General features: G+C 37.7%; 1 protein-coding gene and 4 gene segments (V, D, J or C); all 5 read left to right on the top strand.

Moving 5' to 3' along the window:
• Positions 1–676: 676 nt before the first annotated feature.
• LOC129408566 (Ig heavy chain V region 914-like) lies at positions 677–1,333 on the top strand. The segment is given in 2 exon segments: positions 677–771; positions 849–1,333. Coding segments are annotated over 2 exon segments (354 nt in total).
• A 1,119-nt stretch (positions 1,334–2,452) lies between these two features.
• LOC129408551 (immunoglobulin heavy variable 3-21-like) lies at positions 2,453–3,026 on the top strand. The segment is given in 1 exon segment: positions 2,453–3,026. A coding segment is annotated over 1 exon segment (432 nt).
• Positions 3,027–3,968: 942 nt separating this feature from the next.
• LOC129408742 (immunoglobulin heavy variable 3-74-like) lies at positions 3,969–4,969 on the top strand. The segment is given in 3 exon segments: positions 3,969–4,052; positions 4,126–4,449; positions 4,959–4,969. Coding segments are annotated over 3 exon segments (381 nt in total).
• Positions 4,970–5,644: 675 nt separating this feature from the next.
• The window catches only part of ighd (immunoglobulin heavy constant delta), a 96,331-nt gene continuing 84,182 nt past the window's right edge, over positions 5,645–17,793 (top strand). For 4 of the 19 annotated variants that reach the window (XM_055152275.1, XM_055152289.1, XM_055152311.1 and 1 more), the window contains exons 1-3: positions 5,645–5,691; positions 5,769–6,068; positions 15,225–15,237. In XM_055152275.1, coding sequence (XP_055008250.1) covers positions 5,649–5,691; positions 5,769–6,068; positions 15,225–15,237 — 356 coding nt within the window. In that variant the 5' untranslated portion in view covers positions 5,645–5,648. Of the gene's footprint in view, positions 5,692–5,768; positions 6,069–13,189; positions 13,235–13,329; positions 13,627–15,223; positions 15,240–17,793 lie in introns of those variants that run through there. The other 15 variants (XM_055152277.1, XM_055152286.1, XM_055152281.1 and 12 more) reach the window with 5 other exon arrangements.
• On the top strand, positions 11,737–12,201 carry LOC129408560 (Ig heavy chain V region MC101-like). The segment is given in 2 exon segments: positions 11,737–11,795; positions 11,873–12,201. Coding segments are annotated over 2 exon segments (357 nt in total).

Consider the following 17,793-nt stretch of genomic DNA (forward strand, 5'->3'; position numbering starts at 1 on the left):
TACATTAAAAATAGTGGTATGTTTTATCAGTTTAGCAGTATTCTCACAAAGGAAATATTTGATTGATTTGATTAAAATGTCCAATTTATACCCATGAATATAATGAAATGCAAGATTTTGATGTTTGCACTCTTCAAATGATGACAGAGGTAAATCTGTTTTCACCATTTGTTCGTGTGCATTAGAAGTCGTTGAAGAATAGAAGAGCCCTGGTGAAACACATAATACAAACATAGTTGTAGTGTAGCTAGAACAGAATAATATTGACTCATGTGTAAAAAGTGAAACAATGTGGCTGATATATTGATATGTGATGTTGAAGGACCCACAAGGGACAGTTTTGGCCCTATAACTCTTCACACTTTAACTATCTGTTTCTAAAAATGCATCTTGAATTTGTATGTGTTTGTGATTTCAGTTGAATTTAGCAGTAGGGACAAACTCTGAATTTATATTTTGTGATAAATAAATCAATAAATAAATAGAATGTAAAACTTGGCTTACAAACCCTGTGTGTGGAGAATGAATGAATAATGCAATTTAAAAGCACTTTGGGTGTTTTGAAAGGTGTGCTGCTTAAACCACCAACCATCCTGCCACCATCTATTTTCATAACCAAAACATGTGGTGATATATAAACTTTGGGGAGGAGCCAATGCAAACCTGAAATCCTCTCCTCTATTTAACTCTGTGTGGAGAGGAAACAGAGCTGTGGACACTTGAACAAAATGGACTACAGGACAGCACTTGTGTTTGTCACATACTGGACAGGTGAACTGTTGCTCTGGACTAATACTGGTAAATGACAGCAGGATGAATTTGAATACAGTTTTGGCTTGTTTCCACAGGTGTCTTTGCTCAGACTCTGACTGAATCTGGTCCAGCTGTGAAAAGACCAGGAGAGTCCCACAGACTGACCTGTACAACATCTGGGTTCACATTTAGCAGCTATGGCATGAGCTGGATCAGACAGGCTCCTGGGAAGGGGCTGCAGTGGCTGGCTGTCATATGGAGCGGTGGGAGCACTTATTACTCTGAGTCAGTGAAAGGCAGGTTCACCATCTCCAGAGACAACAGCAGAAACCAGCTGTATCTGCAGATGAACAACCTCCAGACTGAGGACACGGCTGTGTACTACTGTGCCCGAGAAGCACAGTGACACAAAGTATATCTACAACTGTACAAAAACATTAAAGGGTGCAATTCACAATAACAACCAGAGGGGTCGCCCTATACACAGCAAAATGTCACTGAAGCTTTAAGTGCAGGTGGTTCTAGAATATTGAGTCACACTTTATAATAAATGCAGATTAATTCATCTTAAACACAAATAAACACATAATTCATGATGAGCAAATACTATATTAACAATTTGTTTATTATAAATTAAATCTTTGTTTACTAATTAATTATTTAAGTCTTGATATATATGAGTTATTTTAAAGTAGTAATGCAGCTGTTTGTTTAATTCATCAGTCGTCCAGGTAGGATCCACAGTAAAAGAAAAAATCAATTCTGGACTGGACAAAAGCTTTCTGAGTTTTCATCCTGAGCAGCTTCTTAAGTTCTGAATTTTTGTTTAGCTATTGTAATGTAGCTATTTTAAATCTGACACCTTATAACATTTCTTGATTTGTGCTTAACCTTTTGCAGAGAAATTTGACTAAAACTAAAATCCTCCTGAGCCACAGTTGAGCAGCAGTTACAGTGACTCCACGGTGTGAATTAAAACTGCAAAACATGACTCCTCTGTGTTTAATGTTTATTTGATCTGCTTCACTCCTCACTGTGGTAGCAGCTACAGACCTGGTGTCCTTTATTGCTCTAACGGGGAAAGGCCAAGTTGATCAAAAATGTTTACTTCTTTTTACAAAGTAATTCCAAAAGTGTCTCAAAATGTTTCAGTTTTCATTAAAAAAAAAAAAAAAGTATTTGTTTTTATTTGTTTTTTGACACCAATGTTTGAGGTGACTGTGAGCCCAAAAGTAGATTTGTTTGACAGTGAAATAGATCTATAATGGAATCCTCCCTATAGTTGAGCAGCAGTTAGAGTGACAGACAGACAGACAGACAGACAGACAGACAGACAGGGTGTTTATGTGCAGAGGTGTGTCACTGTGCACATGGCAGCTACCACAGTGAAAAACACCATGACAAAAACATGACTCCAAGAACATCTAGAGTCCTGACATATTTCTACATACATACATAGAGCTGTAAACTAAACTTTCTCTGAATCAAAAGTCATATGGAGTTGAAAATATCTTGTTTCACTCTCTCATCTGAATTTCTTCTAAGATACTTTTAAATTTCTCTCTCACTGACAGCCTCCTTTATTCAGCCTCCAGCACTTATTATATAATATGTAAATACATATTTAAATATTTATTTTCATCAAGTTGTTCATAAATTTGGGTTTATGGTCATAGTTTGGATAGTGGGAGGAGCTTGAGTAAAGCTGATATTTAAATGAGAACCACACTGTTGACAGCAGCACTGTGCTACAATGGCTGTTACACACTTCACTATACTGCTGTGTGCTGTGTGCCTTTTCAATATTGTTCATGCTTGGTCCATAACAGAGTCTGGATCAGCCATCAAACGTCCTGGAGAATCCCATAGACTCACATGTACTACCTCTGGGTTTGACTTCAGCCATACATGGAACTGGGTGAGACAGGCTCCAGGTAAAGGTCTGGAGTGGATTGCATTTGTGCACACTGGCAGTAGTCACTTCTTTTACTCCAAGTCAGTGGAGGGACGCTTCACCATCTCCAGAGACGACTCCAGCAGCCAGGTGTATCTGCAGATGAGCGGTCTGAGGACAGAGGACACTGCGCTGTATTACTGTGCCAGAAGAGACAAAATGAGACAGAATAACAGAGCGCTGGGACAAAAACTACTTCCTCTCTTCACTGTGCTCTTCTCTACTGGCTAAAAATAGTGTGATGCTTCACCAATTTTCAGCACTAATGCCACAAAGAAAAACAAAAACTTGAGGCAACACGATTCAAACTTTACCTTTTATTTATACCCATAAATATAAATGGATGTATGATTTTAACATGAAACTGGATTCTGTTAATTCAACTGCATTTTTTTTACCTGATTTCAAATGATCAGAAATGTACTTTTTTAAAATATTGTTGGAAAAATGATTTGGAGATTCCTAATTTTTGAGTCATTCACTCTTTATATGAGCACTTCTAGTTTATTCTTTAAACAAATGTCATTACAGAGCAACTGAAAACACACCTGTATGTTTGTCTAGACTAGGGCCATAGTGTTGTGTAAAATATATTGGGGTCCTGCAGGGGGATGTTTTACTCCAAATCTTTTCACACTCCATCTCAATCTGTGAAGTAAATGCCATGGCAAGGCAAGTTTATTTGTATAGTACAGCTCATACACAAAGTAATTCAAAGTGATTTACAGAATAAGAAATACATGAAAATTGCAATACAAACAAATCAAAACATAAATAATCATCATAAAATTCAAAAAGAAATAGAGACATTAAAGAGAGAAGATACTATAAATGCAGCAATAATGAAGTAAAATGACCTGATAAACATCATAGTAACAGTGTAAAGTGCCGCACTGTGACGCTGCTGAATCGTACATGTCACTGTGCACAATCACAGTGTCGGCCCCTAACAGACTGTAAAGCTCATTAAAGAAAAGGTAATTCAACTACACATTATCAGAACAGTATACAGTCTTATAACCTGGGACTACATATGAGCAGACTAGTACATCTTTAGGTAATCTTTCAGAAAATTTCTCTGTATTCATGAAAACTGAAGTTGATTTCACGAGCAATAATAAGATAATCAAATGGGTCAAGTGTAAAATATGATAATATGCTTAATTTTAGATATTTGAATGCTGACAGATTTACTTGAATTAAGCAAATACTTGTAAATAGTCAGAACGTTGCCACACCCACTCTCTTTATAGAGCCCAAGTGAAAGTGAGTCTTTGCAGAGCTCCTCAAGTTTCCACTATGATGGGGAGAGCAGTGACTGTGTTCCTCTGGGCTCTTATTCCAGGTGGGTACAGACACTGAACACATCTACAGCACAAACAGCACTTTACACCATTTCAACTCTCTGTGTTTTCCAGTGGTCCAGGCCCAGTCTCTGACCTCTTCAGAGCCAGTGGTCACCAGCCCGGGACAGTCTGTCTCACTGTCCTGTAAAGTGGAGGGGCTCTCTTTAGCTTGGCTGCACTGGATTCGTCAGAAACCAGGGCGAGGACTGGACTGGATCGGTCGCATTGACAGTGGAACAGGCACCATATTTGCTCAAAGTGTCCAGGGCCAATTTTCTATCACAAAAGACACTTCAACAAACACTGTGTATTTACAACTTCACAGTGCAAAGGAAGGAGATACGGCTGTTTATTACTGTGCACGAGAGGCACAGTGGTGCAGAGAGCTCCACAGCTGTACACAAACTGAGATGACAGAGCGGAAGTCTATTAAAATTATTATTATTTTACATTAGGCAAATAGAATTACATTTAAAACATTTTTGAAAAAAAAAAACAATGATAGAAGTGGGTCAATACTAGCATTACCAGACCTGTTTGAATGATAAAAAGAACTATTGCAGTCAGTTTCAATAATATGATTTTTCTGATCTTGGCTTTTAATAAAACTGTTATTCTCACAAAGGAAATATTTGATAGAATCAGCTTAAAATGTCCAGTTTATAGCCATGAATATAATGAAATGCAAGATTTTGATGTTTGCACTCTTCAAATGATGACAGAGAGGTAAATCTGTTTTCACCATTTATTCATGTGCATTAGAAATAGTTGAAGAATAGAAGAGCCCTGGTGAAACACATAATACAAACATATTTGTAGTGTAGGTAGAATAGAATCATATTTTGGATATAAGATTTATAGAGCTAATAAAACATGACAGTAACAACGTGGTTCTGTAAAAACAGTGAATAATTGACACTAACTGAATAAATAAATAATTAAATATTGTTAAATACAGTGAACCATAACCAATAAAAATAAAAAGTTCCATACAGTAAAATACAGTGTTAAAATAATAAGCAGGCAACATGACCATGGAACATTTTAATTTCTTACATCAGCGCTTTTCAACACTTCACTCTGACTGAAATTGTCCCCAGCAGCACCCAGTACATGAAGATCACAGGTCTGACAGCAGAATTATAGTATTATATTATTATATTGTATTGTTTTATCTTAATATGTAATGTTTGGACCCACAAGGGACAGTTTTGGCCCTATAACTCTTCACACTTTAACTATCTGTTTCTAAAAATGTATTTTGAAATTTTATGTGTTTGTGATTTCAATTGAATTTAGCAGTAGGGACAAACTCTGAATTTATATTTTATGATAAATCAATAAATAAATAGCATGTAAAACTTGGCTTACAAACCCTGTGTGTGGAGAATGAATGAATAATGCAACTTAAAAGCACTTTGGGTGTTTTGAAAGATGTGCTGCTTAAACCACCAACCATCCTGCCACCATCTATTTTCATAACCAAAACATGTGGCGATATATAAACTTTGGGGAGGAGCCAATGCAAACCTGAAATCCTCTCCTCTATTTAACTCTGTGTGGAGAGGAAACAGAGCTGTGGACACTTGAACAAAATGGACTACAGGACAGCACTTGTGTTTGTCACATACTGGACAGGTGAACTGTTGCTCTGGACTAATACTGGTAAATGACAGCAGGATGAATTTGAATACAGTTTTGGCTTGTTTCCACAGGTGTCTTTGCTCAGACTCTGACTGAATCTGGTCCAACTGTGAAAAGACCAGGAGAGTCCCACAGACTGACCTGTACAACATCTGGGTTCACATTTAGCAGCCTTTACATGAATTGGATCAGACAGGCTCCTGGGAAGGGGCTGCAGTGGCTGGCTCACATTAACCCCAGTGCAGGCACTGCTTACTCTGAGTCAGTGAAAAGCAGGTTCACTATCTCCAGAGACAACAGCAGAAACCAGCTGTATCTGCAGATGAACAACCTCCAGACTGAGGACACGGCTGTGTACTACTGTGCCCGAGACCACAGTGACACAAAGTATATCTACAACTGTACAAAAACATTAAAGGGTGCCATTCACAATAACAACCAGAGGGGTCGCCCTATACACAGCAAAATCTCACTGAAGATTTAAGTGCATGTGGTTCTAGAATATTGAATCACAATTTATAATAAATTCATATTAATTCATATTAAACACAAATAAACACTTAATTAATGACAAGCAAATAGAGTTTATTATGAATAAGTGTTGTTTGTTTTACTAATTCATAGTGAGATAGTGAATCCGGTCTTCAACAATTCAAGGAAGTCCTGTCTCAAGCCCGGACCACCTACTATTCCCACCTCATTCAGTCAGGCTTTGGAAATCCCAAAACACTTTTCACCACCATTAACAAACACCTCAATCCCCTGGATAATGGCTCACAATCATTCACAGAAGAAAAGTTTATCTCCTTCCTGTCATTTTTTCCAAATAAAATCACCAACATATACGACCACCTCTGTGCATCTCCGTCCCTCACTCTTACATCTCCCATGCCCTCCCACTACTTGCTCCACCCTGTCCCATTTCTCCCAGATCTCCCCCTCTGACTTACCTGAACTTCTGGAAGGCATGAAAACCTGCAGCTGTTTCCCTGATCCCATCCCATCCACCTTTGGCAAAGCCGGTCTGCCTGCTCAGTCCTCATTCCTCACATCCATCATGAACTTCTCTCTGTCCACTGGCTCCGTCCCTTCCGCGCTTAAGCTCACCACCATTACTCCTATCCTCAAAAAACCTGGACTTGACCCAGACTTTCCAAACAACTACAGACCCATCTCTAACCTCCCATTTCTCTCCAAACTCGAATCGAATGTGCCGTCTCCACCCAACTGAAATCCCACCTCACCACCAATAACCTGTTTGAATGTTTCCAATCCGGTTTCCACTTCCACCACAGCACCGAGACAGCCCTCCTCCGAGTCACTAATGACCTCCTGCTCTCCTGTGACTCTGGGAACCTCAACATCCTCATCCTCCTGGACCTCACTGCTGCTTTTGACACCATCGATCACTCCATCCTCCTCTACCGCCTGCAAACCACCTTCAACATCACTGACTTCGCCCTCTCCTGGTTCACCTCATACCTCACCGACAGACACCAATTCATCCATGTCAACCACTGCAAGTCCCCCTCTGCCCCACTTACTCAAGGAGTTCCCCAAGGTTAAGTTCTCGGCCCGCTCTTCTTCATTCTCTACATCAGGGGTGTCCAACTCATTTTGGTCCGGGGGCCGTATCCAACCTACTTTGTTCCCAAAGGGGCCGGATCAGAAAACTCATGGCATATATACCACAAAAATAGCAATATGTTCAGATATTTGTGCAGAGAAACGTAAATCTATTACAGAAATCATTTTTAATTGAGTGAACTCTTTCATTTACAAAATATTATAATATTATGAACAACCTGAAACTTTAAGAAAAACACAATGTTTTAACATGAACTTGTATTCAAATAGGAATAAGTCAATTTTTGTTGTAAAATCCTGCACTCGGCTCCACTTTTCTCATTTTTGACATTTTTCTGATGAGGGTGTCACGGTCAACAGTCAAAACGATCGTCCTTTAAGAGCGTTTGGAAAGAGGCAAGTCTTCATTTGTGCTGCTCTGGTGGGAGGGGCCACGTACAGAGACGCTGGAGATGCTGATATGCTAGCGGTGCAGAAAATTACCAATATTTTAATAGAAAATATAATAAAATTATTTTAGTAGAAAACCAGCCAAGGGCCAGATTAAAGGTCTTGGAGGGCCGGATCTGGCCCCCGGGCCATATGTTTGACACCTGTGCTCTACATCCTCCTCCTCGGTCACATAATCTGCCGCCACGGCCTCCAGTTCCATTGTTTCGCTGATGACATCCAACTCTACCTGTCCACCAAAACCATAACCCTGGCCACACATTCCACCCTCACAAACTGCATCTCTGAAATAAAGTCCTGGCTACAGTCAAACTTCCTCCAACTCTACTGCAACAAAAATGAAATCTTCATTATCGGCCCCAAAACACTCACCAAAACTCACAATAACTTCACCCTCTCCATTCATGGCTCTTCAGTCCCCTCCTCCTCCTCCCACCTCTGTAACCTCAGCATCCTCTTTGACCAGACTCTTTCCTTTGAACATCACGTCAAACACATCACCAGAACTGCTTTCTATCACCTCCGGAACATTGCTCGCCTCCGCCCATCCCTCTCCCCTCAGTCTGCTCAAACCCTCATCCACGTCTTTGTCACCTTATGCCTCGACAACTGCAATATCCTGCTCTATGGTTCACCCTCCAAACTCCTCAGTAGACTCCAGTACATCCAGAACTCTGCTGCCTGCCTCCTCACCTGCACCTCCTCCCCTGAACACATCACCCCTGTCCCCATCCCCCAGCGCATCCAGTTCACACTCCTCACCATTGTGTCCCTCCACAACCTGACCCCCACCTACCTCTCTGAGCTCCTCCACCACCACAGCACCACCCGTGCCCTCCGATCAGCTGACACCAACCTCCTGTCTCCCCCCACCAGGACTAAACATAAGACCTGGGGCGACCAGGCCTTCTCCACTGCTGCCCTCACCCTCTGGAACTCACTACCCAAACACATCAGAGACTCACCCACACTGCTCATGTTTAAAAAAGCCCTGAAAACCCATCTCTTTAAGAAAAAAGAAAACTTTCATTAACTGTCTTTTTCTCTTGTTTGTCGTTGTTTGTCTTCTCATGTAAAGCATCTTTGGATATCTTGAAATACAAGTGTTATGTATTATTTCAGTCGTCCAAGAAGGATCCATTGTAAAAGAAAAAAATCAATTCTATCAACTTGACAAAAGCTTTTAGTGTTTTCATCCAAGCAGCTTCTTCAGTTCTGAATGTTTCTTTTGCTATAATAATATAACTATTTTAAAACTGAAACATTCATAAAAGACACTGAGAAACATACATTAAGCGGGTTGTTAATAAATGATATCACAGATCATCTGCCAGTTTTCATAGTTACTGATTTTAGATTGAGAAAAAAAGTGCCTGAAAAAATACAATACCACAGATGAATTCAATCAGACCAAACTATCACTGCCTTTAAAAATAGTTTACTTTCTCAAGACTGGGATGCTATTTGTAATATCCAAAATGCAGAATGTGCATACAATGAATTTATAAAAATATTTCTAGAGTTATATAATAGAAACTGTCCAATTGTATACTATAATAAAAAAAGTAGATATAAAGAACACCCTTGGATAACAAAAGGTCTTCAAAATGCTTGCAATAAGAAAAATAGTCTATTCAGAAATTTTATAAAAAAGAGAACGATTGAGACAGAGACTAGATATAAAACATATAAAAACAAATTAACTACAATTTTGCGTACAAGTAAGAGAGATTACTTTAGGAAATTATTAGATTATAATAAAAACAATGTGAAAGAGGTATGGAAAATATTGAACAGTGTCATAAATAATAAGCCAAAAGCAGAAAACTATCCGAAATTCTTTACACATAATAATATAGATGAATATAACATGGAAATGGTGGCAAATAAGTTCAATCAGTTCTTTGCTAATGTGGGTCCAGATTTGGCAGCCAAAATCCCTCAACACACAGGAGAACGCCAACAACTAATTGACAGAAATCCCCATTCCATGTTTATTTCCCCTGTGGAGGAAACGGAAATTGTCAATACAGTCATGAAATGTAAAAATAAGAAATCAACTGATTACATTGATTTGGACATGGCCCTGATAAAACAAATAATTACAGTAATTGCCAAACCATTAGCACACATCTTCAATCTATCATTTCAAACTGGTACAGTTCCACTACAGATGAAGATAGCAAAAGTCATACCTTTATTTAAATCTGGAAAACAAGCAGGAATTTACCAACTACAGACCAGTTTCTCTACTACCACAATTCTCAAAAATATTAGAACAGCTCTACAACACTAGACTGGAAAAATTCATAGGTCAACACAACCTCCTCAGCGATAGTCAGTACGGTTTCAGAACAAGCAGATCAACATCACTCGCTCTGATGGACTCAATTGAAGCAATAACCAATCACATTGATCAAAGGAGAATAATAGCGGGTATATTCATAGATTTAAAAAAGGCTTTTGACACAATAAATCATCAATTACTATTTTAAAAAAATGGAAAGGTATGGAATAAGAGGGGTAGCTTTAAAGTGGCTAAAAAGTTATTTAGTAAACCGAAAACAATTTGTCAAACTGGGTGAACACTGCTCTTCACATGAGGACATTGTCTGTGGCCTGCCACAAGGGTCCGTGTTAGGACCTAAATTATTTATTTTATATATTAACGATCTATGCAAAGTGTCTACATTGTTTAAAGCAGTGTTATTTGCAGATGACACAAATTTATTTTGTTACACACTTTATTGTTCACTGGTTTTACCATATTTAACATACTGTGCAGAAATTTGGGGCAATAACTATAAAACTGCAATAGAACCATTGATAAAACTTCAAAAAAAAGCAATAAGAATTGTTTATAATGTCAAATTTCATGACCACACTAATCCACTGTTTATTCATGCCAAATTACTCAAACTGAATGATTTGATTCTGTACCAAACTGCACAAGTCATGTATAAAGCTAAAAATAAGCACTTACCAAAAAATCTTCAACTACTTTTTTGTGAAAGGGAAACAAACTATAACTTAAGAGGCGTTTTGAATTTTAAATTGCCTCGTGCTCGAACGACAAGAAAAAGTTTTTGTGTCTCTGTTTGTGGGGTGAAATTATGGAACAACTTGAAAATAGAATTAAAACTTTGTTCGAATATACATGTATTCAAAAGGGCAATTAAAAAATTAATTATTTCAAAATACTGTGCGGAAGAAATGAGTGCTTAGGGTATATGTGTATATGTATGTATATGGGTGTATATATGTATATATATATATATATATATATATATATATATATATATATATATATATATATATATATATATATATATATATATATATATATAGATAGATATGCATGGGTATGTGATGTGTATGTAGGTATGTATATATTATATCTGTGTATATGATGTGTACTATATCTGTGTACATAATATACATATATTTGTTGTTGTCTGTTAGATTGTAATGCAATGGAGGTACTGTGCAATTATTGCTTATAATGTACAAGAATTTGTATTTGTTCTTCGTTAATTTGGGATTGTAGAAAAAAGGGGTGGGGTTAAATAAGTATTTACTTCCTCCCACTCCTTTTTCGGACACATTAAAATTCTGCGTAACATTTATTTTGCCTGTTATTATAGAATAGAAATAGTTACTTTTTGTGTTATATCTATGTATTTACGTTTTTGTCTTTTTTTTTATTATTTAGTTTTTAGTTTTTGTTTTTTAATTTATGTTCTATGTATTACTGTCCGAAATAAATAAACATAAATAAGAAATAAGAAATAAGAAATAAGAAAAATAAATAAGAAAAATAAGAAAGTCACACTGGCATAACATGCCTCCTTTTAAAAAGTCAAACTGAGTGAATTAATACTTTGAATTAACTTCAAACTAGATAGATTTAACCAATGACACAGTTGTGTGTAGTAAAATCTGTACTGGTGTATTCATGCATATGCAAATCCCAGAGTGATATAAGGTGAGTGGAGAGAGGGACACACACACTTGAGTCATGTTGTCTGTGGCTGTGCTCCTGCTGCTGGCAGCTGCTTCCTGTAAGAACACTTCCTGACCTTCACAGCAGCGCCCCCTGTAGGAGAATGAGTGTGATGATGATGTTGTCTTTCCACAGGTACAGTGGACTGTGTGGAGCTCCTCCAGCCAGGCTCAGTGCTGCTGCAGCCTGCTCAGACTCTGACCATCAGCTGTCGGGTCTCTGGTTACTCTCTCACTGACAACAGCTATGCCACAGGCTGGATCAGACAGAGAGAGGGCAAACTGGAGTGGATTTTCCATCAGTGGGGAGGAGGTGGTCTAAGACAGAACGATGCTCTGAAGAACAAGTTCAGTCTGAGCAGAGACACGTCTGCAGGAACAGTGACTATTCAAGGACAGAGGCTGCAGCCTGAAGACTCAGCTGTTTATTACTGTGTGCGATCACAGTGACTCAGAGCAACAGCAGAGCTGTACAAAAACACAGAGCCAGCCCCTAACAGAGAGTAAAGCACAACAGGCTATTCAACTATATACATCATACACATATACAGAACAGAAGTATAACACAGAAGTACATGTTAGCAGGTTAGTAATCTTTCAGTAAATTTCTCTGTGATTATGACAACTGAAGTGGCATTTAAGACCAACTCTAGTCTAATACTAAAATAATAAATTCATAAAGCATCCTAAACCTAATTTTAGTCATACATTCATATTGAATATTTCTAAGTCATAGAAGTCAGTTTGGAATAGCTGATATTGTTGGAAAGATGACAACATTGACAGTTTTTCTTGCAATAAGCAAATACTTAAAAACGAGATGTAAATTCTTAGAGAGCATCCACTCTGTCTCTTTATATTGAAATACATTTTAAAACATGTTAGAAATAAAACATTTAACAAGTTTGTTCTTTTTACATAACAGCATTATGAGACATATTAGAGTGATGAAAGCAACAACTGTAATAAGTTTCAATAATATGATAACTTGTTTAATCTCAATATTTCACTAAAATGTAAGTAATGTAATGTTCATTGTCGAGACAAAATGAACAGGTGATAAAGGCAGTCCTGTCTGGTTCCAAAATGTTCTGACTCATATCATTTTTATTTCTGTTAAAGCTAAACAAGATCACACATGCTGCTGACAATGAACAAACTATAATTTCAAAAAGAAAAAAAAAAAAGAAAATTCAATTACAAAGAAAAAAAATCTTCTTTTCAACTAGTATTTGCTTAGCAATAAAAAGTCAACTTGTCATATAATAAACATGATGTTAAATTGAATATTATGAAAATTCCTCTGAGCAGATGCATATACAATTTATACACTATTGGTCCTTTTCCATGACTGTGTGACTGAGTGAGAGGAGGAGTGTATGCAGAGCAGATGTAAATGTGTGTACAGTACATAGTGTGTTGCTGCTCCTCCTCGCTCACATGTGCAGTCTCAGGATGGACACACTCACTCTGCTGTGGGCTGCTCTCTGTCTGATCTGTGAGTTTTCCTCTTTCACACTCAACATCAGCTCCACTTCCACACAATGCTCCTGTTATTGAAGCATCTCCTCAACACATTTCTGTCCTCCACAGGTGTGAAGTGTGAGACACTGACACAGCCAACCTCTGTGACTGTGCAGCCAGGACACACTCTCACCATCCCCTGTACTGTCTCATACTCTGTTAGCAGCTACTACACAGCATGGATCAGACAGCCTGCTGGGAAAGGCCTGGAGTGGATTGGAATGAAATACACAGGAGGCACTCACCATAAAGATTCACTGAAGAGCAAATTCAGTTTAAATGTAGATTCCTCCAGTAACACAGTGACTCTGAATGGACAGAACATGCAGCCTGGAGACACTGCAGTGTACTACTGTGCTCGGTATCACACAGTCACACAAAGTATATGTAGAGCTGTACAAAAACAGTAAAGAGTGCAATTCACAGTAAGTACCAGAGAGGGCGTCCTATGCACAGTTTATCAGTTTATCCCATATGTGCTGCTTGGTCCATAATGAGTTGGGATCAGGAAGAATTGTTCATCTGACAATGACAAAGAAAATAAACATGATATGATCTTATGTCAGACATTTTATACTTCATGTATTATGTCAATTCAGGCTTTTTCTTTCTCAGGATGAAGACCAAATGACTTCTTCTGTGTGATCATCACAGCAAACCAGTCACACAGCAACATGAGAGACTTTTTCTATGTGTGGACACCAGGTAAAAGACTGAATACAGAAAACTGTATTTATATGTAGAAAAAAAACTAAAATAATATTGATAATGATCATAAATGTGTATGGGGGAAGATTATTTCAAAAGTTTTCTAGCATTTAAGTTAAATTCTATAATAAGTTTAAAAAGTTAGTTCAAGTTAACATGTACAAATTTAAGAATTAGTAAAGTGGTTTCACAGTGAAATTAGACTAATAATGAAATCGTCCTGAGCTCGAGCTGAGCAGCAGTTAGAGTGACAGACAGACAGTTCAGTGTTTCTGTGCAGAGGTGAATCATTGTGCATATAGCAGCGGCCACAGTGAAAAACACCATGACAAAAACATGAGTGCAGGAGCATCTACAATCCTGAAATACTTCTACAGCTATAGAGCTATAAACCACAAAAAAACAAACAAACTCTAAGTTAAAATCATAATGCACATGGAGCTGATAATATTTAGTTTCATTCTTTCATCCAAGATTCTTTTATATGTGTTAGTTTTCCATCAGCTACAATCACCAGAGGAGAGTTGTGATATGGCAATACTCAGGTCATAGTTAAAGTATTTTAAACTTCAACTACAGCACAGCAACATGCAACCTGAACTCAAGTCTCTATATTACTTTATCCACAGATGCAGCCCGTGTCCCGGTGCGTCTATAACATCCCCCTAACACCCCCACTGCTCTGCTTTTACTATGTTATATCTATATAGTGGACAAAATGAAATAGCAATGATTTCTTTCAGGATACTGTTATGTTTTGTGTTTGACAGTGAGAAAGCTGTAACAGAATGTAACGTCAGAAGATGAAAATGGTATTAATATTTATTGGTTTTATGGATCCATTTAGACCACTAACAGATCAGAACTGTCTTTATTTCCAGTGTAGTTTTTGTTCAGCTCCTCCCTGTGACTCTCTCATGTGTTTGTGTGTCATCTACAGATAGACATATCAGTGAACAATGACTCATAGATTTAGATCAAATCATTTTCATTTGTTTATAACCTGTGTCACTGTTTTATGTGCATAAAAAAAAAAAAAAAAAGAAACTGCCTCATTCATGGACTAACTAGATTCACAAGACAAACATGAAACAACAAACAACAATTAAAACATCACATTTGATTCAAGTGTGTGTCTGTTCAGATTCTAGTTGTGTGTGTGTCAGTGATCATGAAATCCTCCTGATGTTGCAGCATTAGTTATAGTGACAAACAGCAGGGGGAGTTTATGTGCAGAGGTGGATCACGGTGAGTTTATAGTGGCAGCAGCTACCACAGTGAAAAACACCTTGACAAAAACATGACTGACTTTTTTTTATTTTCAGGAGACAATAAATCAACAATAGTGGGATGTTTTATCAGTTTTAGCAGTATTCTCACAAAGGAAACATTTGATAGAATCTGCTTAAAATGTCCAATTTATACCCATGAATAAAATGAAATGCAAGATTTTGATGTTTGCACTCTTCAAATGATGACAGAGAGGTAAATCTGTTTTCACCATTTATTCGTGTGCATTAGAAGAAGTTGAAGAATAGAAGAGCCCTGGTGATATATTATATTTTATGATAAATCAATAAATAAATAGAATGTAAAACTTGTTTACAAACTGTGTGTGTGAAGAATGAATGAATAATGCTATTTAAAAGCACTTTGGGTGTTTTGAAAGGCATTCTGTTTAAACCACCAACCATCCTGCCACCATCTATTATCATAACCAAAACATGTGGCGATATATAAACTTTGGGGAGAAGCCAATGCAAACCTTATTTTAAATGTCACCCGTGCATGTTTAAGTAATCTAGCGCTCTCTCCCGAGCCTCGAACCCTCCTTACGATTGGAAATACGATCCTATCCAAAGCTCAGCCCACAAGCCTATGTCACCCATGCTCCCACACAACAACTTCCCACTAATAAAGAAAAGTATGACACAAAACAAACACTACAACTTCACAAACCAAATGCGAAGTGCAGCTGTTTCATTAGTCGAATGTAAAATGAAGAACGAGAAAGGAGGACGTCAAAAACTGAACTGAAACTTATAAAAACAAATTAATACCTTTTTTTTGATGATTACAGAATTTTGAAAAACAATAGTAACATGTTGATCTGAATATGTTGTGTTAATGTGTGGTTAATATCCCACAGAAGTGCAATATGCCCTCTTTAAAATCTAAATTCTAAAAGAAGTCTGCAGTTATATCAAGGTTATTTTTCTTTTCAACATTCCATATATATTCATTCATAGTTTTTATACTTTCAGTTAGAATCCACAATGTAAATAATCATGAAAATAAAGAAAGAGCAAAAATGAAGAAGTGTGTCTGAACTTTTGACTGGTTGTGTCTTTAAAATATTTACTTTTCATTCATGTTTTTCATAAATTTGGGTTTATGGTCATAGTTTGGATAGTGGGAGGAGCTTGAGTAAAGCTGATATATAAATGAGAACCACACTGTTGACAGCAGCACTGTGCTACAATGGCTGTTACACACTTCACTATACTGCTGTGTGCTGTGTGCCTTTTCAATATTGTTCATGCTTGGTCCATAACAGAGTCTGGATCAACCATCAAACGTCCTGGAGAATCCCATAGACTCACATGTACTACCTCTGGGTTTGACTTCAGTGCAGCTCTGTGTGGAATTGGATTAGACAGGCTCCAGGTAAAGGTCTGGAGTGGATTGCGTTAGTGCACACAGCCAGTACTCCAATCTACTACTCCAAGTCAGTGGAGGGACGCTTCACCATCTCCAGAGACGACTCCAGCAGCCAGGTGTATCTGCAGATGAGCGGTCTGAGGACAGAGGACACTGCGCTGTATTACTGTGCCAGAAGAGACACAATGAGACAGAATAACAGAGCGCTGGGACAAAAACTACTTCCTCTGTTCACTGTGCTCTTCTCTACTGGCTAAAAAATAGTGCAATGTTTCCACTATCACTATTGTCACCATAAACACTCAATGAATTGATGTCAGATATTCTTGTTTTCCATGAATATAAATAAACTTAACATTTTCACAAGAAAACTGTTTCTATTAAAATTGTCTTATGAGAAGAAGAAGCATCTGAAACACATGAAGGTTCCCAGTTTAGCACTAATTATGACATAATCTTTCATTAAACTATAGTTTGATTGTTGTCATTGAATGAGAGAACAAACAATGAAATTACAATCAGCATTACTGTCTGTGTCCAGCAGAGGGAGTTACTGTATATGCAAATTATACACACTTTAAAAGCACCACTAAGTTATTCTGTGCCACAGAAACCAGATTGAACTGCAACATCGAACACAAATCTGTTTTTCAAAATGGCAAAATATCTTCTACTAACATTATTATTTATAGCTACAATTCACTGTAAGACTTTAATAATTATGACATTTGAATTGTGATTTGAAACATGTTTGAGTGTAAATTAAATTCATGTATTTTTTCCTTGTACAGGTGTGTGGACAGAGATCAGACTGGAGCAGCCATCTTCTCTGCTGAAAAGAGCTGGAGAAAGTGTGAAGATGTCCTGTGTTACATCTGATTATTCTATGACAAGCTACAACATTAACTGGATACGACAGAGACCAGGACAAGGGCTCGACTGGATTGGAGAAATGAGCACAGGCAATAATGCTGCTATTTATGCAAGTGCCTTTCAACAACGCTTCACTCTGACTGAAAATGTCCCAGCAGCACCCAGTACATGGAGATCACAGGTCTGACAGCAGAAGACACTGCTGTTTACTACTGTGCCCGACAAGCACAGTGACAGGAAGAATGAAGCTCATGTACAAAAACATCCAACCAAGAGCTGCTGTGGATGTTC

Source organism: Boleophthalmus pectinirostris, unplaced genomic scaffold, assembly GCF_026225935.1.
Source record: "Boleophthalmus pectinirostris isolate CB_2022bp ecotype Guang Dong unplaced genomic scaffold, ASM2622593v1 HiC_scaffold_17, whole genome shotgun sequence".
Taxonomy (NCBI): domain Eukaryota; kingdom Metazoa; phylum Chordata; class Actinopteri; order Gobiiformes; family Gobiidae; genus Boleophthalmus; species Boleophthalmus pectinirostris.